A 25,120-nucleotide genomic window follows, 5' to 3' on the forward strand; every position below is an offset into this window, starting at 1 on the left:
AGGACTAAACACATTGAGATCGACTGTCACTTTATCAGAGAAAAAAAATACTTTCAGGAGATATTGTTATAAAGTTTGTAAAGTCGAATGATCAACTACTAGATATTTTCACTAAGTCTCTTACTGGTTCTCGTATTAGCTATATGTGTAGCAAGCTTAGTACATATGATGTTTATGCACCGGCTTGAGGGGGAGTGTTAGTATGTATAGTGTAGTCTTGTCCCACATTGGAAGATGAGTAATATCTCCTTGTAGTGTATAACTATAAATAGGGACCTCTTGTATTGTATTTATCATCTAATATCAATAACATATTTTCTTCCGTACCTTCTCACAAATATGTGTCTAGCCAAATTTCCCACCCTCCCCCCCACCCCCGCGCGACTGAAAATATTTAAATTTTAACTGCGTGCCACAAATTTTATACTTAGTCTTATTTTCTGGAATTAGTTGAGTAAAAAATGGCCAAACATGAGATGTTTCCGTCTGTTTGGTAGGTTATCTAGAAAAAGTAAGGGCAGTAACAAGAGTATCAGATGGGGCATTATTTGGATTAGCAGGGTTATCACTAATGGGTGTATCGTCATCCGGTTGAGTTTCATCAAAATTTATTTTCTCCTTATCATTTTCATCAATAGTTGGATTAGAATAAAGAGCATTCATTAATTCATGGTCTAATTGTTCACCAGCTCCAATATTATGGCAAAATTGACTCTTAGTAAATTGTAATAAGCTATTATTGCTATCAAAAATAGCATGTGTAGGACGGATATGGGATTTGATTCGGGGAGCCGGGGGCAGTGGAGGAGGAACAGATTGACCACTAGATTCGTCACTCTTGGATTTTTCCTTATTTTTATCAAATAATAGAAAATAAATAAAACAAACAAAACTATAATATTAAAACTTAAGAGTTGGAACGAGTTTACCAAATTGACGAACAACTTGTTGAAAATTGATTATCGTTGAAGACTTGAAGACTGATTCACCAACTTTACAATTTTTTCATAATTTTTTCACAAATTGTAACAATAAAGTAAGCAATAGTAGCAATTATAGAAGAAAATTAGAGAGAGATTGATGATTTTGTACAAAAAATGAAAGAATGAGGGGGTATTTATAGTTAAAAATAGGAAAAAAGTATAATTATAAAAAGTTTAGTGTTAAAACAAAGTTGGGGGATTAAATGGCTATTTTGTAAATAGCCAACGTCTATTTTGGCAGACCCAACGACCATATTTTACATGCCCAAATGGGCAGAATTGTTTTGTTTTAAATTTTTGACTGTCGGGACCATTTGGTCGGCCAGGGACCGGTCCAGTCCCAAACGTTCCCGGTCCTAGCGGTCCCACAGTAGAGAACCTGCCCAGAAGCCCATTTGGCCCGCGGTCCCGGGCCGGTCCACTTGTCACCCTTAGCTGAAAGAGAGAGCGAGAAGGGAGACAGAGACACTATAAACTTTGGAAGGGGTGTCTCCTTGAAAGACTTTGCAGCCAGCATTTAACAGGCTTAGAAGTGAATAGACCTATATAACTAAAAAGAATTCTTGAGCATTCTTTGACACAAGTATTTTAACTGAAAGGTAGAAAATAGTAGTATCGACAGCCAATGGATAAAATACCCAAATATCAATCAGAGCACTGTAGAAAATGAACATACCTTCACTCTAGGCCCATGAGGAATTGCAGGAGAGCCGTCCGCATTATTTGGCAAAAAAATCTCCCAGACACCAAATTCGTTCTGCTTATGGATCAAGAATTAGTTTTATGCAACATTTCACCACTGCATAGAGCTTAACATTGTAACATGCAAAGCAAATAGATGATCCTTCTATATATCCTCATTGTTAACATATTAATTACAGAAGATAACCGTAACACTAAAACTCTCTGTAACACCCACCTGCTCCCACCACCACCACCCCACCCCTGCCCCAAGGGGCAAAAAGGAGAGAAGAGAAGAGAAGAGAAAGACAATGCGAGCTAGTGAAGATGAGACTCATCTACTATAACAGTGCAAGATTGTATAACAATTGTGGAATATGATCCATAAAATTTCAGGAAGTAGTTGGACAATGCCTGAAAAATCTTTAGGGAAACTGGAAAATAAATAAAAGAAGGAATAAAGACAATGCTTGGACAGAAATTTCTCAAGCGATGGTTCTGTCAATTCGAAAAGAAGAGAATAGAAGATCTCTTGAGCAAGTGAAATTTTTTCCTTTTTTTGACAAGTACAAGTGGGACTTTCTTTTGTTCCAAACAGAACATATGATGTTCGCTTAGAGTACTTCAGGAGTACTCAAAAGATGCAACTTGTATAGGTGATAGGATGTCTTCTGCAGAGAGCAATAATTTTTGTATAGCTCCTCTTTGACCTGTACACTTGTCTAATATCCGATTGATTGATCCCTTTTGTACAATGAACTGAAAAGGAAGGAATTTTGTTGCATGCTCGTAGAAGTAAAGCAGAGTTCTGAAAGACTCAGGAAAGTTCTAAAGAACTATACCAGATCTTGAACATTTCATTTTTTCAGATCAATGGAACATCTGATAGAATAATTAGACTTCTTTTCTTTTTTTGATAAGTAACCAGACCAGTTAGACATAGAAAGCACTATTCTCACCGAATACCAATTTAAAGTGTGTCGTCATTTTCAGCCCTACTATCAAGGAACTAACGAAATATGAGCCTTACTAGAAACAAGTAAAGAAACTGTCACTCTGAAATCTTAAGAAATACATATATTCTTGCAAAAACTCCCTTGTAACATGCAAATTTGAAAAGGGGATCACGTGCCAAAATAACTCGATCAACAAAGGGGTAATAGAAAAGGTAAACAGAAATAAGAATACGAGACATTTGCTAGAAACTTTGAAATGAGTAGCAAAGACAATCGAATGTAAAGAACACAAGGCTCTCAAACAAAAATGGCAACAGAACCACTTGGATATGTACTGTAAGGGATATACCCGAGTCATGATGTCAGCATTTGGGTTCCAATTGTTGAAATCTCCAATGAGGGCAGCCCACTGCAAGGGAAAGCATAGGATATACATGCAATTTAGACTTTCACAAAACCGATATTATCATATCATAAACAAAATGCAGAAGTTGGTATAACAACTGATGGGCATATAAGGAGATCACTAATGACTTTCCACGTTATTTCACATTATTGATCTCTCATTTCACCGTATATAGCACTTGAACCTTATCTTTTTAGTAATCAGTTTACACAAAACGTCAGAATTTGCAGCTTTGGCAGAAAAATGTTCTGCCATACATCCAGCAATTATGTGTTGCCAAAGGGATTCTCCTTTCTTTTAGAAGGCTCCTCAATCTAAAATCAGCGTACTGAACTCATCGGACTTGGTTAAACTCAAGAAACAACATTTTATTCTGATAAAAGCACCCCCTAACCAAAAGAGAAATACTTGATTTGCTGATATAGGTACCTGTACTGGCATAACACAAACCAGGTCAAAATATTATGATTGTGTTCCTCAAGACAAAGTTGTACTTATTTGGCTGATCTTGAGTCAGTGTAGTTCTTGGAATCCTGGGAGCTAATTCTTACATGCCAAAATAGATCTTTTACTTGCTAGTGGAAGAAGAAAGATGATTCACTAATTATTTTGGGATACAGAAGTTTGCAACCTGAAGTATTTTAAAATAGTTTCTCAGTCCTTGACCTTTATTCTGAAAAGATGACTTAATATATGTCCATTCTCACTCCATCCTCAAAGTGACCATCACATTGGACCAGAATAAGTCTTACAAACTAAGTCAATGGCTCACCAAGTCGATGCCTAGATCAAGCTTGCAGAGCTAGTGAGTAATGCTATCGAGCAGCAAAGCCTAACTTTAATAAGTTAAGCCAAAGGAATCTTATCCTTGTTTTTAGGTCAGAAGTCTATCCAGGGTGAAGACCATAATCTGTGCAAATGACAGAAACTGTGGAGCAATTACAATATTCTAAACTATCAGAAAAGAAACATATTTAGGTCAGAAGTCCTTAAACAGCTTTCTTGAGAATTAAAACATAAATCTCCTCCTTTCTACTTTCTCTTAGTTTCTCTCACCTTTTACTTTAAAAAGAAGTGGTTATCAATTTTGTGGTCCTTTTTATCATAGAGAATCTAAAACAAAACAAGAAAGGAAACACTGACCTTGGCACCAGGAGCCCACTCCCGATAAGTGATACCTGTAGCACTAGCAACAAAGTTCACAGGCAATCAGTGACTGATACTTCAGCTCCTCTCAGTAGAGCAAACATACAAAAGGGAAAGAAGGAGCACCTACAATAAGGTCAGGCTTACAGATCTGATATAACATACATATACTCCAAGGAAAAGAAAAACAGAAAGTAAAATGATCTACAATAAAGGGATGAAGTACATAGATTCTCTTCAAAACAATTAGGTGTAACACGAGCTCCAGACGGTTCCTTTTCGAAAACATTAGCTTTGTAAGGTCACTTTCCGGGAATCACTCCTGCTGTCTGAGATAAATACTTCAAATTCCAATATATACCATGCCTAGATTGCTAGAAACTAGATGATAGCTATTTTTAGTAAAGGGCTGAGCATGTCAAGAATTAACCGCTGCTATATACATGTCTCCAAATACAAAATGTAATATGTTTCTCTTTCTTTTATCTGCAGATATTACAACCTATATCACCTTTTCACTCCTCTATAGGTTTGAGTGTGGGCCAAAGAAGTACCAAGTTGGCGTCAACGAATAACATTATGGCATGAAATTGACAAGGTTTTGCACGAGGCCGGTCTCGAATACCTTCAGAAAGAAAATTAAATAAGATAGAAAGCAGTTATTACCTACGAGTGAAACCCTTTTTTTCGTAACCACGAGAAAAAGCTTCCAAACCACCCTCATACTTGTCAATTGCCTCCCTCATTTTCTTGTACTCTGAAAACCTAAAAGTGGACAGCATAGGAAAAAAAATCTTTAGGCCAGACTGCCACATTTTCTATGGTTATCTAGCAACTAGCAATGAGATTACAAGTCGAACATTCCCGCCCAAGAGCTTTAATGATTAAAAAAGCAATGAGATCTCATCCTATGTAGTTACAGAGAGGATGTAAGCAAGATTTTTTTCCATCGATAAAATTCTCTCCAATTGCGTTAAACAAGTCGAACATTCCCGCCCAAACTTCTCCAGAGCTGTGTTTGCAGGCAAGCTCTGGTGGCATTCCCTATTGTCTTCTGGAAGTCGCTCCTCCACAAACAAACCTCCTCAGAAGTTGTGTCTTGGCACTTTAAAACCGTACTCTCCATTTTACTTGAGCTTCACATGAATGGTGCTCTATATTCAATATACTCTGGTATCTGCTACACGATGCCTTAGTCCCCACTTTATAGTAAAATGCCTTTCACCTGTTACCAAATGGTAATTCCCTCGACAAAACTAGTTTCACATCCTCCTCTGATGATGCAGCGCAGCTACGCACGCTCTGCACTAGTATTTATCGAATAGTGCTCACTTGTCCAAAAGACATCTATACTGGTGGAACAAGTATAACATGTCTAATTACCTTCTATCAATTTTAGGGCATTTACTGTGGATAGCGTTCATGTATGGAATGTGAACAATGCCTCTACATATAAAACTCGTATGTATGAATAGTATTATGCGGATAATTTGTATTATTCCTGTGAATGGTGCCCATGCTTACACGGAACCAAACTATTCCCTAGTCCTAGTACCACTTGTAGGGACATGCAATATACCGATAGTGATAATTCAACCGAGCGTTTTGATACCATTTGTTGAGACCAAAGACACCCACAGTAAATAAAGGGAAATGATGATAGACATTGAAACTTCCAATTCTCAGATAAGGAAAAAATCATGACTAAAGAGAAAAAATAATATCAGTATCATAGAGAATAACATACACTTACTACTCTAGTATCATAGAGAATAGCATACACTTAAAAGAAATATCCTCTTTAGAGACACTCTCAACATAATACTGTCAAAGTAACCACATTCCTCACATACTGTTGTGATATTGACTTTTATACCTTCAGTTGGATTGACGAAGGAAACAGTCTCTCTTTTTGTGTCTTTATCTTGTTCAAAGTTTGCTCCCTCAATTGATACTTGCATAGACAAAATAAGTCACCTACTGGGAAAGAGATTTTTGGACTCAAAAAATATTTTTCCATAACATAAGCATGCGTCTGTTGCAATTATTTAAACAAGACTGCTCAAGAAGCCTTAGTCATTCCAATATTATTGAAAGGATCTCTCTACCAAAATCCCAGACAATGGACTTTAAGTGTGGTAGGTTGAGCTGCTATGCATCATTTTTTTAATCCTCAAAAGTAATATTATTAATCATGGATTTATAGGCACTATTTGCTTATACGATGCCTAACACCTCAAATTTGCAGGTAATAGGAGTAGATAACTTTCTACTATTATTTATTGGGAGAACCTAAGGGCACCAAAGCATACTCATGCCTCCCTCTGAACTAAGAGTGCATACAAATTTGTTTTCACGAGTTAGCAATGATGTATCAACTGTAGCTAGAAGCCACGCATCTGGCATCTAGAATACGGAAATATTGAGAAGACTACTTTTTAACGACACTGTTCTCATGGGAACAAAATGCAATAACACTTTCATTCAAGCAGATTCAGAAAGATATCTATTTAGAAGTGTTTTCTGCAAGAAAATTTGCCACCTCCACCTCCACCCCCACCCCCACCCAAAAAAAAAGGAACTCTCTTTTCATGCGGTTGGAGATTAATGAAACATACCAGGGCATTTTCTGGAACTGTATCAGCAACCTCCAATTGTTCAGTTGAGGATAAGGAGCTGTCACTCTGGCCGCCAGGAACAAGGACTTTCTCTGATGCTGCAACTGTAGAAGATCGGGATTTGGGCTCGTAAGAAGATTTTTCAGCAAAAATCTTCCCTACATACATATATCAGATTAGTGTTATATCTTCACTAGACTACTATAGTGTCAATTAATCATGGTTGAAGAGAGCAAATATTTGTGTGATTAGAAGTGATGTTGCAGAAGCAATCAAAAAGTTCCTTTCCCCAAGCACAATTTTACCAAACTATTTCAACTACATGTATAGTCTCAGAATCAACAGTCCCATCTAACTTAAAGTAATGTTAATAGGATCTCATTCTTCTGTATGACAGTATTTTCATGGTAAACCAAGAAACTTCTATACAAATAGTAGAACAACAATGACATCACTTAGTAGCTTAGAAGCCCCACCTTCCAGACAAAACCTCAACTTTCACTATTCAATCAACAAATCAACTAGAAAAACAAAATTCAAAAATATCTAATCACACAAAAGAGGGAAAAAAAGTATAACCACTGATCATTCATACAACTTGCTTTTTGGAGGAATAAAGAACCCTCCAGAAAAGCACCATACATAAGGTCCTTTTAAACCCAGAACCCACACTTCAAAAGAGTTAGTATTACCTTTAGAAATGTAAAATCAAAATTTTTGCATTAATATTCTGTTTACCCTTAAAATTGGATAACGTTAAATTTAGTTATGGTTCTAAGGATACGCAAATTCCTATGATACAAAATGACAATACAAGTATTTTTGCTATAAAGTGGGAATAATGAGCAGGAATACTAAATAAGCACTATGAAAAATCAATATATGTTGGGGGGGATGGGTCTATTGCAGTCTATGTCCCTTTTTATAATATAGGGTTATTACTTTATATATAATAACATAATAAAATAATGCATATAGTGGAGGATCCATGATGATTTGTCTCTTTCTCGATTCCTGCCAAGATTCTCTCCCTTGGTGCGGTTGTAACGGCATTTATCTGCGAGCTTGGCACTGGCTCGAGCTCGGTGTTAGATCGAATCCCCCAGTCTCGGTTCGAGCTTGATTCTGCCTTGGGGCATCGATATTTGGGGCCTGTTTCGGTCGGTGTTGCCTCGTAGTTCGATTCGGATACGAGCTCAATAATGATACCGAGTTTTGCCGTCGATCGGTCTTATAGCTCGAAACTCGACGCCCCTACTCCAGAATTCGTCCGAGCTTGTCATGTGGATACCCTTCGATCGAGACGTCATCGTCTCGACCAGTTTTTATGATCGAGAATCGGTTTTGGCCATACACAGATAGTCCCCTCATTTCTCGGAAAGGATGTGGCGAGAAACGATATGATTTCTCTACGGCTCGATCAAATTTATGCCGACGTTTCTATCGACCCCGATCATGACGTATGTGATAACTGTCCCATCGGCTCGGTTTTACCGAGGCTTTTAATGCATGTCAGACGGTGGTCGGCCACCGCTAATACTGAATCGTCATGCCTTAGCCTATAAATAGTCTTTCCATACAACATTTACCACTTTTGCGCCTTCTCTTCTTCCAAATTCTCTTATTTATCCTCTCTATTTCGCTGCTTCAGGGCCGCCCATACCAGAGTTTTTGGTGATGTCCATTCTTTTACCTTCCTTTTCACTCTTTCCTCTCATATCAATGGCGAAAACTTCCAAAATCGTACCTCAGACGGAGAAAGCTTCTTCCTCACGGCCGTTTGATGATAAGGCAACGGTGGAGCCGTCCGTTCATGACTATGTTCTTGGCCCGTGCATTTTAAAGACCGATTTTAAGGTGGAGAATCCTTCATCCGTTCCGGGTCGATGTGAGCACGTATCGATGTATACGTGCTCTATAACGGAGGATCACCTCGAGGCCGTCAGAAAAGACTGCAATTGGGGTTCCGAGGTTATGTTGCAAATTTCATCCTTCGATGAGAGCGTCACCACTTATGTGGAGGGGTTTTTAAGTGTTTATACTTATCCCTTCACATTGGGACCCGTCGACCCGGTGATTATTGATTTCTGCAAAAGATATCAGGTCACTCTTGGCCAAATTCATCCTTCTTTATGGCGTATAGTGATCTTGTTGCGCTTCTTTTCTATCAAAGTCGGGGGGTTGGATTTTTCTCAGAACCACCTCATACGAGTGTACCGGCCTCAGATTTTTCGAGGACTAATTAGACTTCATCGTCGAGCATCGAAGGCTTTGATGTCGAGCATCGATGAAGACAAGGATCGGGGTTGGATGGGTCGTTATATTCGAGCGAGGACCCGTGATCTTATTCCGGAGGAGAAGATGTCGTTCCCTGAAGAATGGAATTTTGACCGTAAGTGATTCTTGTTTACTTTTCATATCCTTTTACGATTTTTCCTGATGTCCTTCCCTGATGTTCAGCTACCCCTTGGATGCCACAAGCAGTGCCTGGACTCGAGGACTAGGTTCAGAAGTTAGCCTCGACCTCTTCTTATGCCGAGCGCGCTTGGCGTGATTTGGCAAAAGGCAGATGAGAGGCCAAGAACCATGGTGAGGTTTGCTTTTTGTTTCCTTCGAAGTATTCTTTGCGTTTTATTTGTTACCGATTTCCTTTTGTGCAGGCGTAACCAGGGATGCCGCTTTGAGGCCTTCGATCGGTGAAGAAGGAAACAAGTCCCTGGTCCCCAAACAGGGGAAAGATAAGAAGCGAAGAGCTTCTTCCTCTCGGTCAGAGGACCCCAAGCCCAAAACTCGAAGGGTGAGGAGAAAAGCAATTGCCCTTTCGATTGACTCGGTCCAACGACTGAGAGAAGAAGAAGAAGAAGAAGAAGAAGAAGAAGAAGAAGAAGATAGCTTCTCGGCTTTGGTAATTCGATCTGCGGAGGCCATCGAGGTTGCTAGAGCTCCCGAGCCGATGGCGGCTGTGCCTGTCGGGGTTGGTTTCGAAGACCTGAGTCTCGACCGGAGTACTCCGAGTGATTTGCTCGGGGCTATGATAATGGGTCATTCGCCTTGTCTTCCATCTTTTTCTGAGGAGGCGTTGAAGGAAGCTCGGGAGTTGAAGACTCCCGATATCGGCGCAGCCTCTGGTGCAGGGGATCCTTTTAGGGATTGTTTTACTGGAGTCGACGATGGTTCCGATATCGGTGACGCTTCTCTTTTATTAGAGGAGGCTCAGCGTTTCATTACTCGGGTAATGATTCTTCCACACTTGGTTTATTTGTTCTTTTCCATACTTGACTCATGTTTCTTACTATGCAGGCCATTAGTAGGTTTCGAGTCGATCTTAGCCAGTGTAAGGCCGAGCTCCGGAAGGTCTCAGGTGAGAGAGATGCCCTGCGGCTTCTTTGCAGCCAAAAGGACAAGGCTATAAAGGATCTCCAAGCGGATTTGGCTACGATTTGTGAAGAAGGGGTCGAGCTCGATAAGCAGGTGAGCCTCGTTCTGTTAAAGTATGGGTCTGACTCAACTGTGGAAGTTAACCCTTCGTTGTCTCAGTTGCAGCAAAAGATCGAAAAGACCGGGTTACTTTGAGAAGAAGTCGATCAAATCCGTGCTGAATGCAATCGGTGGAAGGAGAGCATCGACCGCCTGGCAGCGGAAAAAGAAACCATCTCAACAAAATTATTATCGGCCGACGTTCAACTTTGAAGTGTCAAGCAAAAGGGGTCGGTTTAACCTAAGAAGATCGATGAGCTTGAAACACGATTTGATGAGGCTAAGGCGGAGGTTGAGACGTCGAAAGTCTTGGTGGATAAGTCTATTGCTGTATATTGGGCTGATGCTAAGGCTGCTCAGATGGAGGCCCGGGAAGCGGCGAAAACTGCCGATACTCGAGCTCATTGGGTTGCCGAACTTGCTAAGTGTATGTCTCGTAGGGAGACCCTCGAGGAGATACATGCTCGAGGTTTCGACCTTACCGATGAGGTAAAAAAGGCAAAAGAGCTCGAAGCGGAAGCTGAAGCCTTGGCTTCTGATGATGATGATGGTAGCGAAAGAGGATCCGAGGACGGGGAAGAGCTCGACCAGGAAGCTTAGTTTCTAATTCTTTATGTTTGTACATTAATCTTGTAGGCAATTTTGAATATATATATATATATATATATATATATATATATATATATATATATATATATATATATATATATATAACAAGGTAAATTTAACCTCGTAGTCTCTCTGGTCGATCAGATTTGTAGCCCCTAGGTTTGCTTGTTGAGTCGATGATTCAAACTCTGAAGGAACATAATCCGTAGGTGTAATGTAATGGTTGAGTTGATGTAAACTCAGAATAAAAGTAGCTTATTAGCCGTCGAGTGAATGTTTTGAACCCGAGATAATGTAGCCTGTAGGCGTAGTGGTCGAGTGAGTGTTTTCTCGAACTCGAAATAAACATAGCTTGTAGGCTTTATAGTCGAGTGAATGTTTCAAACTTGAAATATTGTAGCTCGTAGGCATAATGGTCGAGTGAGTGCTTCCTCAAATTCGGAATAACAGTAGCCCGTAGGCTTAATATTCGAGTGATTATTTCGAACTCGAGATAAAGGTAGCCCGTAGGCTTAATAGTCGAGTGAATGTTTCGAAATCGAGATAATGTGGCCCGTAGGCATAATGGTCGAGTGAGTGCTTGCTCGAATTCGGAATAACAGTAGCCTGTAGGCTTAATATTCGAGTGATTATTTCGAACTCGAGATAAAGGTAGCCCGTAGGCTTAATAGTCAAGTGAATGTTTCGAACTCGAGATAATGTGTCCCGTAGGATTAATAGTCGAGTGAATGTTTCAAACTCGAGATAAAGGTAGCCCGTAGGTGCAATGGTCGAGTGAGTGTTTCGAACTCGAGATAAAGGTAGCCCGTAGGCTTAATAGTCGAGTGGATATTTCGAACTTGAGATATTGTAGCCCGTAGGCGTAATGGTCAAGTGAATGCTTGCTCGAACTCGGAATAAACGTAGCCCGTAGGCTTAGTAGTTGAGTGAATCTTAATTCTGGCTGCACAATAAATCTCAAGTCATTGTACATGTGTTCATGTTTTACGCCTATGTTCGGGCCAATCTACATGAGCATGGTTCGTTTTGACCATTTGGCTCTTACAATATTTCCTCTTGGAACCCTATTGTTGTGAAATGACTTTCCTCTATCTGAACTTGATGTATTTGAGGCCCAGATGCCCCCCCCCCCCCCCGGTATTCGAGGTCGATTGGAAAGAGGCCTCGGATACTGTTAAAAGTGCAGCACGATCAATGGTTGCCTCATTAAAAACCTTGCCGAAAAACCCATTTGGGATAAAAACGGTCTAAGGGAAAAAGAGTGCAACACGTGCTTTTAAGCGAAAGATCCACCTCAGCTCTTGTCCGTACTTTCTACAGGGGTCAGTTAAATGAATATGGAAAGGTCGTACCTTAGCAGTAGTACCGTTTTAGATGTGATACGTTCCAACTGCTTGATAGCTGTTTGTCGTTTATGATGCCGAGCATGTATGATCCATTTCCTACGGCCTCGAGCACCTGATATGGTCCCTCCCAATTTGGTCCTAATTTTCCTTCGTTTGGATTCCGGGTATTGACACTAAGTCCCCGGGTTTGAAATGGCGAAACTTAGTTCTTCGATTATAATACCTTTCGATTCGTTGCTTTTGGGCAGCCAATCGGATAAGGGCAGTTTCTCGTCCTTCGTCCGATAATTCAAGGCTGGTATTCATAGCCTCGTTATTTGATTTTTCCATCATGAATCGAAATATGGGACTAGGTTCACCGACTTTGACCGGTATCAATGCTTCAGAACTATATACTAAGGAGAATGGGGTCGCCCCCGTACTAGATTTTGACGTTGTCCGGTATGCCCAAAGGACTTCGGGCAGGATTTCTCTCCATTTTCCCTTGGCGTCGTTCAACCTCTTCTTCAGGTTTTGAAGAATAGTCTTGTTTGTTGATTCGGCATGTCCGTTCCCACTGGGGTGGTATGGCGTTGATAGTATCCTTCTTATTTTGTGATCTTCGAAGAATTTTGTGACTTTGCTGCCAACGAATTGCTTCCCATTGTCACATACTATTTCGGCGGGTATCCCGAATCGGCATATGATATGATCCCAAATAAAGTCTATAACTTCCTTCTCTCTTATTTTCTCGAACGCTTGCGCTTCAACCCATTTAGAAAAATAGTCAGTCATAAATAAAATGAATTTGGCTTTACCTAGGGTCGATGGCAGAGGGCCGATGATGTCCATTCCCCATTTCATGAACGGCCATGGGGATAGGACCGAGTGAAGTTGCTCTCCGGGCTGATGGATCATTGGCGCAAACCTTTGACATTTTTCACATTTACAAATAAATTCTTTCGCATCTTTGCTCATATCGATCCAATAGTACCCCGCTCTGATCACTTTTCGAACTAATGTGTCGGCACCGGAGTGATTCCCACAAGTTCCCTCGTGTACTTCCCGGAGGATGTAATTGGTATCTCTCAGACCTAAGCATACTACCATCGGTCCATTGTAGGTCCTTCTATATAGTGTTCCGTCAGTGGCCAACGTAAATCGAGCAGCTTTAGTCCGTAGGGTCCTGGAATATTTATGGTCTGATGGGAGCTTTCTGTTTTCTACGTATTCAATATACTTGTTTATCCAATCCCAGGTTAAGCTGGTAGAATTTATCTCGGCGTTCCCATCTTTGATTACCGATCTTGAAAGTTGAACGATAGTCCCCGAGCTCATATCATCTACCTCGACCGACGATCCCAAATTAGCAAGAGCATTGGCCTTATTATTCTGTTCTCGTGGAACATGCCGTAGAGTCCATTGTTTGAAATGGTGCAAAGTGATAAGCAGTCTGTCCAAATACCTTTGCATCCTACCTTCTCGGACTTCGAAGGTTTTGTTTACTTGACTCACCACCAGCAAAGAGTCACAATGCGCCTAAATGACTTCTGCTCCCAAGTTTCTAGCTAGTTCGAGACCTGCAATCATGGCTTCATACTCGGCCTCGTTGTTAGTTAACCTGATAGTTTTAATAGCTTGCCTAATAATGTTACCCGTTGGGGGTTTCAAAACTATGCCTAGCCCGGACCCCTTTACATTCGAAGCCCCGTCCGTAAAAAGGGTCCATACCCCTGACGATATACCTGATTTCAAAAGGAGTTCTTTTTTGATTTCGGGCACGAGGGTTGGCGTGAAGTCGGCCATGAAGTCTGCTAAAATTTGAGACTTGATGGCCATACGGGGTTGATATTCGATATCGTACCCACTGAGTTCGATGGCCCATTTGGCCAATCGGCCTGATAGTTTGGGCCTATGTAAAATATGACGGAGTGGGCAGGTGGTTAATATGCTTATGGGGTGACATTGAAAGTACGACCTTAACTTTCTGGAGGCGCTTACTAGCGCAAGTGCCAATTTTTCTAAGTGCGGATACCTAGTTTCCTCTTCTCCTAAGGTCCAACTTACGTAATAAACGGGAAAATTGCGTACCTTGCTCCTCTTGATCTAGGACACTGCTTATGGCGACTTCCGATACCGCCAAGTATAAGTACAGTTTTTCGCCGGATTTTGGAGTGTGAAGCAGTGATGGGCTCGATAGATATCGTTTCAATTCCTATAACGCTTGTTGGCATTCTGGTGTCCAGGCGAAGTCGTTCTTTTTTTTGAGTAGGGAGAAAAATTTGTGACTTCGATCTGATGATCTTGAAATGAACCGGCCTAAGGCTGCAATTCTTCCCGTTAACCTTTGTACAACTTTCACGCTGTGTGAACGATGGTAATGTATTCGATGGCCTTGATTTTGTCGGGGTTAATCTCGATTCCCCGATTTGACACCATGAAGCCGAGGAACTTGCCCGACCCCGAAAGCACATTTTTCGGGGTTGAGCTTCATGTTGTATTTCCTCAGAATCTTGAACGTTTCCTACAAATGGGCCAAATGGTCCTCTGCGCTCAGGGACTTAACTAGCATGTCATCAATATAGACTTCCATTGATTTACCTATTAGTTCTTCGAACATTATATTTACTAGGCGTTGATAAGTAGCTCCTGCATTTTTTATCCCGAAGGGCATTACGTTATAACAATATGTTCCATACTAGGTCACAAATGAAGTCGTTTCCCGGTCGTCCGGGTTCATCTGAATTTGATTATACCCGAAATAGGCGTTGAGAAAGGTGAGGATCTCGTGGCCGGCCGTGGCATCGATCATGCGATCGATGTTGGGCAGTGGAAAGGAATCTTTAGGGCATGCTTTGTTCAATCTTTATAGTCCACACACATTCTAAGTTTGTTATTCTTTTTAGGCACTACAACCACATTGGCTAACCATTCGGGGTATTTTACCTCCCGAATGGACCCTATCTTGAGAAGTTTGGTTACCTCGTCCTTTATGAATGTGTGCTTTCCCTCGGACTGGGGTCTTCTTTTTTGCTTCATCGGTCTGAACCTAGGGTCCAAGCTTAGCTGGTGCGTCGTTATGTCCGGTGGGATCCCTGTTATATCTAGATGGGACCAGGCAAAATAGTCGATGTTATCGATAAGAAATCGAATGAGTTTCTTCCTGAGTTCGGGGCTCAAACCCGTTCCCAGGTATACCTTTTGTTCGGGCCAGTGTTCGATCAGTATGATTTGCTCCAGTTCCTCAATTGTTGATTTGATGGCATCGGAATCATCGGGGGTTACGAAGGATCGAGGGATCCATCGATCATCATCTTCTCCAATGTTTCGCTTACCTGACTGGGTCAAAGCCGATGTCTGTGATTGCTATTTGGCGCTCTGTTCTTCGATTGTGTCTCCTTCTGAACCTGATCCTTTTATCAGCGAAGACGAGGATATTGATTTTGCTTCTTCGACGGAGAACATTTCCTTTGCGGCCGGTTGTTCTCCGTACACTATTTTGACACCTCTTGATGTTGGGAATTTGAGGACCTGGTGTAGGGTCGAGGGTACGGCTCTCATGTTGTGGATCCACGGCCTTTCGAAAAGGGCATTTTATCTCATATCGCCTTCAATCACGTGAAATTTTGTTTCCTGGATGGTTCCGGCCACGTTTATCGGTAAGGTAATCTTGCCTTTGTTAGTTTCACATGCCATATTGAATCCGTTTAGAACCAGAGTTGCGGGTACGACCTGATATTGCAGGCTGAACTATTCTACGACCCTCGATCTGATGATATTGGCCGAGCTACCTGGATCAATTAACACACGCTTAATCTTAGTTTTATTCATGAGTACGGATATTACCAGTGCATCGTTATGGGGTTGGATGATTCCCTCTGTATCTTCATCATTGAAGGACAAAGTCCCTATGGGTGTGTAATCTTGAGTTCGAGATCGCTTTTCCCTCACAATCGATGTTTTAGTGCATTTAAGCATCGGTCCCTGAGGGGCATCAGCGCCGCCGATGATCATGTGAATGATGTGTTACGGTTCTTCTAGCTCGTTTTGCTTGCCGAAGTCCTTTGTTCTTAAAATGGTTCTTCCCCCTATCACTCAGAAATTCCCGAAGGTGTCCTTTGCTAAATAAGCGGGCTACTTCCTCTCTTAATTTCCTGTAATCTTCCGTTTTGTGGCCATGGGTGCCATGATATTCGCACATTTCATTGAGATTCCTTTGGGAAGGATCGGTCTGCATGGGTCGAGGCCACCTGGTGTCTTTGATGCGTCCGATGGCCGATACGATGGCGGATGTATCAATGCTGAAGTTATATTCCGATAATCGAGGAACTTCTATAGGATCGACATATTTATCAAAGCCGCTCTTGCTCATAAGTCCCCGAGAATTTTTCCCCCGATCAGTCCTTCGGTTGTTCCGAACCGTTGTTCATCCAATCTGTGACGTATGGTTGGTATCGGTCTCTGTTCGATCTTTGTTCTCTATTGATTTCCCTCTGATTTTTAGTGGTTGTGTGGTTCTGATGCGCGGGTCCATACGGAGCTCCCAATTGATTATCTTCGACCCTGATTTTTGATTGGTATCGGTTGTGTACATCTGCCCAGGTTATTGCCGGGTACTCGATCAATTTTTGTTTTAGCTGACGTGATGCTGTCGAACTTAATCTGTTCAACCCTTGGGTGAAAGCTTGTACGGCCCAATCGTCTCTGACCGGTGGCAAATCCATACATTCCATTTAGAATCGGGATACGAATTCCCTCAGCATTTCGTTACCCCTTTTGTGTTGCTTTGAAGAGGTCTGATTTCCTTGGTACGAGCTTTATGGCACCAGCATGTGCTTTTACGAACGAATCTGCTAACATGGCAAAAGAATCAATGGAATTTGGTGGCAAATTGTGGTAGCAGATCATTGCTCCCTTTACGAGGGTCTCTCCGAACTTTTTCAACAACACGGATTCGATCTCATCGTCCTCCAAATCGTTGCCTTTGATGGCACATGTGTATGAGGTGACATGCTCGTTAGGATCGGTTGTACCGATATATTTGGGAATTTCGGGCATACAGAATTTTTTGGGGATTGGTTTTGGGGCCGCGCTCGAGGGAAAAGTCTTTTGTATGAATTTTTTCGAATCAAGCCCTTTTATCATCGGCGGAGCCCCCGGGATTTGATCGACCCTAGCATTATATGTTTCCATTTTTTTGTCGTTGGCTTCGACTCGTTTTGTGAGTTCCTCGAGTAATTTGGCAATTTCAGGAGCGGTCCCTGATTCTTGCTCGTTTGATTTCACTACGGCGGGCTCCATTCTGGGGGTGACTTCTCGAAGAAATGGATTGAAGTTCGGCCTGCTTTGCATATGAGTTTGGCTCTGCAACTGAGCTATCGCTGCTTGTTGGGCTTGTAGCATTTCGAAAATCATACGCAAGCTGACCTCGATTTCCCCCGTGTTGTGGGTGTCTCGGACTATAGGTCGAGCACCGCCCTGAATGCTTCTTTCCGATTCAGAACGCTGATTCGCTTCTAGAGCTATTTGTGAATTGATATCCAATGGTACTTCGGCTCGAATTTCGGGTTCTTCGATTCGAGCCTCGTTGCCGTCGTCAGGTAGCCTTCCGGCCCCGGGTTTCAAGTTGTTGGTTTCATCTTGAAGGCCGGCTTCGAGGTCGATAGGTAGAGCCATTGCTGATTTGAAGTTGTAAGCTGGAGTGTACTGTGGATTTCTATCAAACAATCACTGTTACCCTTAGCCCCACAGTGGGCGCCAAACTGTTTACCCTTAAAATCGGATAACGTTAAATTTAGGTATGGTTCTAAAGATACGCAAATTCCTATGATACAAAAATGACAATACAAGTATTTTTGCTATAAAGCAGGAATAATGAGCAGGAAAACTGAATGAGCACCATGAAAAATTAATGTATGTTGGGGGAGATGGGTCTATTGCAGTCTATGTCCCTTTTTATAATAGAGAGTCACTACTTTATCTATAACAACATAATAAAATAATACATATAGTGGAGGATCCATGATGGTTTGTCTCTTCCTGGATTCCTGCCAAGATTCTCTCCCTTGGTGCGGTTGTAATAGCTTTTGTCTGCGAGCTTGGCACTGGCTCGAGCTCGGTGTTAGATCGAACCCCCGGTCTTGGTTCGAGCTTGATTGTGCCTTGGGACATCGATATTCGGGGCCTGTGTCGGTCGGTGTTGCCTCGTAGTTCGATTCGGATACGGGCTCGATAATGATACCGAGTTTTGCCGTCGATCGGTCTTATAGCTCGAAACTCGACGCCTCTACTCCGGAATTCGTCCGAGCTTGTCATGTGGATACCCTTCGATCGAGACGTCATCGTCTCGATCAATCTTTATGACCGAGAATCGGTTTTGACCGTACACATATTCATTGATTTGTTTTCTTAGAGAAAATACTTAACAGACTTCAGAAACACCCAATTAGACTACCAAACTTTTTCACCAACAATATTGTCTAGAAAGGTACAATAGACTGACATCACTTGTTAATACAAAAAAAAAACCATTTCTCCAGATAAAAACCTTAACTTTCAGCAATCACCATTCAATCAACAAATCACGTAAGGGAAAAAAACAGAAACTGATCAGTCAATTAAAGAATATAAGGCCCTTTTACACCCAAGACTAAGTCAATTATAACTAACCAATTCTTCAAAAAGTTACCACTGTTTCAGTAATGTCAACCATGAAAATTCATAATTTTACTTTCTGAGAAAATATACTTAAAAGGCTATAATAAATACTACTAACTTTAGAAAATACCCAATTACAACAAACCAAAGAAAACACACACACACACACAGAGAGGAGGGGACAGGGTAGTACGTGAAACAGAGTGCTTTTTCAAGAAGACGGAAACGCTAGGATTCCTCCGATTAGCATTGGAAGTGAAAGCAGGGGATTTGTGAAGCGATGGAACAGTAGGAAAACGAACACCAGAGAGTGTGTACACCATTGTTTTCCTTAGGATTTTTATGAATCTTAGTTCATGAGGTTCAAGTCCTACACTAAAACTACAGATCTGATAACTAACTGTCAAAAGTGTGCTGAGTTCAAGGCGCCAAGAGAAGCGTGATTATAGAGAGAGAGAAAGAGCAACTGACTTGAGTGGCGGAGGTTTTATATTTAGTGAAAACAGATTTTATACTTTGGGGTCGTTTGGTGCGCACTAAATTATTTGAGGGATTATATTCCCAGAATTATAATTTTAAGATTAATTTATATTATATATGAAGTAGGATAAGATATAATATTATGTATTGAGTTCGAAATTAAATTTATACCGTATTTGATTGATGGTATAAATTTAATCCAAAATATATTTGTAACTCTTACCAAATCCCAGATCTTATCCTACTAATAATAGTGCGTGGGAATTGGTTGAAGGGTTCCACACAAGACTCCATCGTCAATTCAACGCCAACTTGAACTCTAAGGTTGTTGTGCACCCGTTTATCCTTAACTAGAGTTTTTGAGTCTAAGTGTTACATATGAAATAACTTTTATTATGAAGTACTTTATTTTATAATATAGATCTTTTTGGGCGAATTTAGATTTTGACGAGCAACTCAATGTCGAACTCCAATACAAATTCAAACAGGCAGGACAACTTAATGCACAAAACATCTCGGTGCACAAAGCATTCTGTATTCACGCAGAGAAAGGATCGCACTTCAAGGGTGTAATGTAGACAGTCTACCCTAATACAAGTATTAATGGTTGTATCCGCAATTCGAACCTATAATAACTTTATCGTGCTCCAAGACTCTTTTTCCCAATACAAATACATACTCCCTCCGTTCACTTTTACTTGGCACGTTTTGACTTTTCACGTCCCTTAAAAAATAATAAATGAAGTGCATAATTTATCATGATACCCATATTAATTGATGTATATTTTATTGGATTTGAGAAAATGATTTGAAATCAGTAATAAATATTGTGGGTATAACAGGAAAAAAAAATTGTCTTCTCTTGATATGCATAAAGTATCAAGTAAAAATAAAAATCTATTTTTATTATACCTGCCAAATAAAAGTGAACAGAGATATTACACATGATGAAAAAAGAAAAAGAATCTTTTTTTTCAATTATTTTATTTTTTCAATGTTTTGATATTTTTCCAAAAAAGAAGTGTGTACTCTTGAGCCAAAGGGCCCACGTGGGGTGTTAGCAAAATGGAGTACTATATGAATCTTCGAAAATATGAGGAATGAAAGGCTGGTAATGTATTCCATGTGCAACTGATTAGCAGTCTTTTTCAATCTTGTGGGGTTTTCACTTGTGATCTTTTTAGTGGCATTATTCCACGTGTCTCCTAAAAGTTAGGAGTGTACATTTTGTTAAAGATTATTTTGATGCGATATTCTTCTTGCTTATTTTTATGCTTTATACATCATATGCTAATTGAAAAAATACCATTAATATTGATTTTAAGTGCCACTTTAATGAGTTGATGAGATAATCACATGGATTTTAGTGGGTATCTTTTAGAACAACAACGACTCAGTGTAATTTCACTAGTAAGATATAGGAATGATAGTATGTGTGCAAACTATTTAATCATTTTTTATAGAGTAAATCAACTAGACAATAGCTTTTTTCACAATTAAGCAATGATCTTTATGATCAGTATTATTACTGCTAGTCTATTATTATCTTATTCTTTAATTTTATTATTATTGTTGTTTCTTTTACTTTAAATATCTTTATTACTTTTATTGTCAATACCTTTATTTTTTCAGTATTTTAATCATAACTTTTTACTCTTGCATTTTCAAACATGTTTTGAAAACGTTTTTCTGGAGTCGAAGGTTTATCAGAAACAACCTCTTTGTCTCATATAAGGTAGAGTACAGTTGTGTATACGCTATTCTTTCTAGACCCACTCTTGTGAGATCACATTGGGTATGTGGCCATTGTTGATGTTCCAAATAAGCAAGGATCCAGAATTTCAAGAGAATGAGTACGCTATTACGTAGTGGTCGATCTAAAATTTATATTTAACAAGTTCAATCTTTAGATTCTTACCATGAATTTATTATATTTTTAAGATTATAGGTTTATAATTAAGTTATATTATAAATTTATTTGTTTCTCGGGTATATATCTTTACAATATCAGAAATATTTTTACAGTCTACTTGACCAAAGTTTAATCAAAACGAGCCGAGTTTTCCGGCCTTTATCAAATTTTATGGATCCAAAAGTGTAAGATATGAATCCAAAAATTTGTGAGATAAAAAAAGGTCTCATACAATTAATGTCATTTGTGTAAGGCACAAAATAAATATTTTTCCCGATGGCCTGTATGATTTGAATACTAGGCCGCTTTCCCCTATTTATCTTCTTCAACCCAACTGCCTCTTGTTTGTCAGCTGAGAAGCTTGATTTTATTACTGTGTTTGGATCTCAAATTATAGTTAAAGAACTAATTTTATAAGATTTGGGTTATGAAAATTATATTTGAAAGGTAACTCATCATTGTTGAACAAGTTTGAAGAAGTGGATTTAAATTTCGAATATGATATTAGTGAAAATTTTGGAGTTGGCATTATTTAGATTTAATAGAAATAATTATAGGAGTTCATCTACAAATTTGAAAGTTATTCGATGGAGATTTAATTATACTGATTTGGAACAAGAATTGTAACTAAAAATCGCAGAAAAAGTTTGTTTCTGTAGCTAGTGACGTGTTATATATTTTTATATATTATTATACTTTTATACATTATTATACACTTTTATATAATATAGATACATTCGAGCCGTGGAAACAGCCTCTTGCAGAAATGTAGGTAAGGTTGTGTACAATAGACCCTTGTGGTCCGACCCTTCCCTGAACCCCGCGCATAACAGGAGCTTAGAGTATCGGGTTGCCCTTTTTTATAAGATAGGTCATTATTTATAGAAGTAGATAAATACTATATAATAATGTATAGAAGTATATAAATATTACTGCAAACAAATTATTGGCTATTTGGGCATAATTGAAAAATATGAATGCGTAAGTGCAGAGTATTGTGTTGGGATGTATGTTTTTAAATATTCCTCTTTGATTTAATTATATAAATATTTTTACAGTGGCAAACAGAAAATAGCGATTTCAATATATTAAATTTGGGAATGTCGAAGGAATACATCAAACAAATAAAAATAAGTACGTCGGATCTCAATTACAGTGACAAAGAAAAAAGAAAGTATGTCAGATCTTTGTACAGATGCACCGAATAAGTATTGCACCATATGACCTTTTGAGTTTGATCGCGCATACATATATTTAAATAATTTGAGAAAATATAACATTAGTATATATGGTCTAGGGATAGGAGTATCCCTCCACCTAGATACACCCTTTGTGGATGGGATCCCTTCACACTCTTTCGAGCCTTGTGAATGAAAAAATTCTAGTAGGGAGTGTTTCTCCCTTAAAATAGCCTTATGCGATTCGAAGTTGGATTAGTCGGGTCAATAAAATTCAAAAATGAGATGGATATAACCTAAAGAAAGAAAGGAAAAATTTCAAAGTGCTTTTTTTATTGCAATCTTGAAAATGTTGTTCAACAACCCCAAGTTGATTAAAACATGTTTTAGTCTAAATTAACTCTAGAAATTTAGATTCTCTTTGAAAAAGTTAGAGCAAAAAAACTCTCTCTACAATTATCCCCCCCCCCCTCCCCGGGAATGGCCCCATCCCCACCCCTCGCACAGGACCAATTATCACCATCGGAACTAAAACTCCCCGACCCACCAGATACAAGTTCAACACCGATGGAAGTTGAATCAACTCCAAATGGGGGCAGTACCCAAATCAACCACTAACTACACTGTTGGGCCCATCATCCTCAGCCAAAAAAAAAAAAATAGACTCTACCACCCATGGCGTTTCTCATTAATTATCAAGATCTTTGGGGAAAAGGTCCCCCACCACCTATTAAAATCAAAATTGCAACACCTATGAAATCCCAATGAACATCTGAAACTAATAGATCTGGGCAAAAATTTCTTTATGGTGAAATTTGAGAAAGAAGAGAACATGATGATTGCATTGCACAGAGGCCCATGGATCATCATGGGACACTTCCTCTCCGTCAGGAATTGGGAATCAAATTTTATGTCAGCGGAATAAAAAATACACGATACCACCATCTGGATCTGGCTCCCCCAATTACCGATAGAGTTCTACGATAGAGAGATCCTGGAAAGGGCGGGGAGAGAGGCTGGTAGGCTGTTAAAAATCGATATGTGTATCTTTGCTACCTTAAGAGGCAGGTATGTACGGATTTACATCCAAGTACCCATTGAGGTACCCCTCCAAACGATGGTGCTAATTGGTGAGCATAAGCAGCCCATTGAGTATGAAGGGGAGGTCATCATGTGCAAAGGGTGTGGGCGACTAGGCCACATGCTCAAAAGAATGCCCAAATTAACGACAGATAGAGGCAAACGACACAGTAAGGGCGTCGATGACAGTACATAGTGCCCAAGACGACGAGTGGAAAGTGATGTAATTCCCACGGAAATCAAAAAGGCAAGGGAGAATGGAGGGATTCAAAAACCAAGGACGACCAGAGGCAACAGAGAACAAACCAGGAAGCGGCCACTAGATTCATGTAAGTTTTCCATCCTTAGTAACATCGATGAGGGTGAGGGCGACAACAGGGCAGAGGAGTAAGGCAGTGCTAAGGTTGTGGAAAACATGGGCCAAACAAGACATGCCCAACAGTCACCATACGGGCCTCGTCTAACTAGCCCCCGACGAGACAAATAACTTAGACCATATGGGCCCAAGTTACAACTCTCTTGGCCTTTAGCGCACGGCCCAAACCAAATGCACAATTTACAGCCTGTGCCAAATATTGAACACACGCAAGGCACGTACTCTACCACACACGTACCTACTGCCTCACACATGGCACAAGGGAGAAAATACGCACCCACATCGGGTAAGAAAAATACCCAAAATGAATTTCCAAATCTAATACTTCCCTGCTCTAACATAGGTCAGCTTCTGGGGTCCACCAATGGGGCTAAGCCCAATCTCACTACTAACATTACTAACACTGGGCAACGGGAACAAGATTTAATTATGCATTCTCACCTTCCCTCTCATATCACAACCCATCATGTGTCCCATCATCACTTCCCCGCTACTGATTTTACTGACTCTGTCGCCTCTCAAAGATCTCTAATGATGAGAAATCTACATGCACGAAATTCCAACGGTGAAGATCTTTGCTTAAAAGAAAAAGAATGCATACCAATTAGAATAAACTCCATTACCAGGCTAGACACTAACAACGGAGGGGAAATTAAACAACCCAACGAACAACAATAACATACAGAGCCAAGGGGAGGACCCAAACCAAATGCGGGTATCATCAACCCCACTCCTCATGGATAGTGGCAGATGCAGGATTTTTGCTAACGGGGTTCAAAAAAAGAAAAAAATTAAAAAATTAAAAGAGATTGTAGCCAGTGGGAATTGAACCAATGACCTCACAAAGGTTTTAAACTCCCTTGACCATTAAGCTATACTTTTGGGCTATATCAAGGGGATTCAAAACATAATATATAGAGGCAAAAATTAAATTTTGCCTTATATATATACAGTGTAATTTTTCGACGAAGGGGGTTGGGGTGAACCCCCTTCCTCCCCTACCCATGGACCACATCCCAACATCATGGTTGGAGATGGCACTACAGGGTATTGTTTTTCCCCTGAACGTCTCAATAGGGACTGTGCCCATCTAAGTGGTCATTCAAAACCCATACTACTTGGCCAGCTAGTCACATCCAGCCTGAACCATGCCCTGCTGAACTATGGCCACCAGTTGTGGTTGTCAACACTCATGCAAGCTCAGTTTGCACTAAGCCAGCAAACAATGAAAACAGA

The 25,120-nt window shown here is 40.2% G+C and overlaps 1 protein-coding gene and 1 pseudogene across 1 annotated transcript; both read right to left on the reverse strand.

Annotated features, from left to right (window-relative positions):
- Positions 1–19,181, reverse strand: part of LOC107808524 (1,4-alpha-glucan-branching enzyme 1, chloroplastic/amyloplastic-like) — a 113,822-nt pseudogene extending 94,641 nt beyond the window's left edge.
- LOC107805835 (1,4-alpha-glucan-branching enzyme 2-2, chloroplastic/amyloplastic-like) lies at positions 1,415–4,987 on the reverse strand. The gene is made up of 5 exons (XM_075239567.1): positions 4,839–4,987; positions 4,170–4,212; positions 2,970–3,029; positions 1,660–1,740; positions 1,415–1,525 (listed from the first exon to the last, which is right to left on the reverse strand). Exons 1-5 carry the CDS (start codon positions 4,985–4,987, stop codon positions 1,415–1,417), a joined length of 444 nt encoding a protein of 147 aa, XP_075095668.1.
- Positions 19,182–25,120: the final 5,939 nt, after the last annotated feature.

The sequence above is a fragment of the Nicotiana tabacum genome, chromosome 2 (genome assembly GCF_000715075.1).
Source record: "Nicotiana tabacum cultivar K326 chromosome 2, ASM71507v2, whole genome shotgun sequence".
NCBI classification, from domain to species: domain Eukaryota; kingdom Viridiplantae; phylum Streptophyta; class Magnoliopsida; order Solanales; family Solanaceae; genus Nicotiana; species Nicotiana tabacum.

Excerpts from the sequence above, each read along its gene's own strand:
- LOC107805835 (XM_075239567.1), bottom strand. The coding sequence starts at position 4,987 with ATGTGGCAGTCTGGCCTAAAGATTTTTTTTCCTATGCTGTCCACTTTT. Across the intron at positions 3,030-4,169 it reads AGTGGGCTCCTGGTGCCAAG|TGGGCTGCCCTCATTGGAGA; the intron begins GTCAGTGTTTCC and ends TTTCCCTTGCAG. Across the intron at positions 1,526-1,659 it reads CTCATGGGCCTAGAGTGAAG|GTCTATTCACTTCTAAGCCT; the intron begins GTATGTTCATTT and ends TTAGTTATATAG.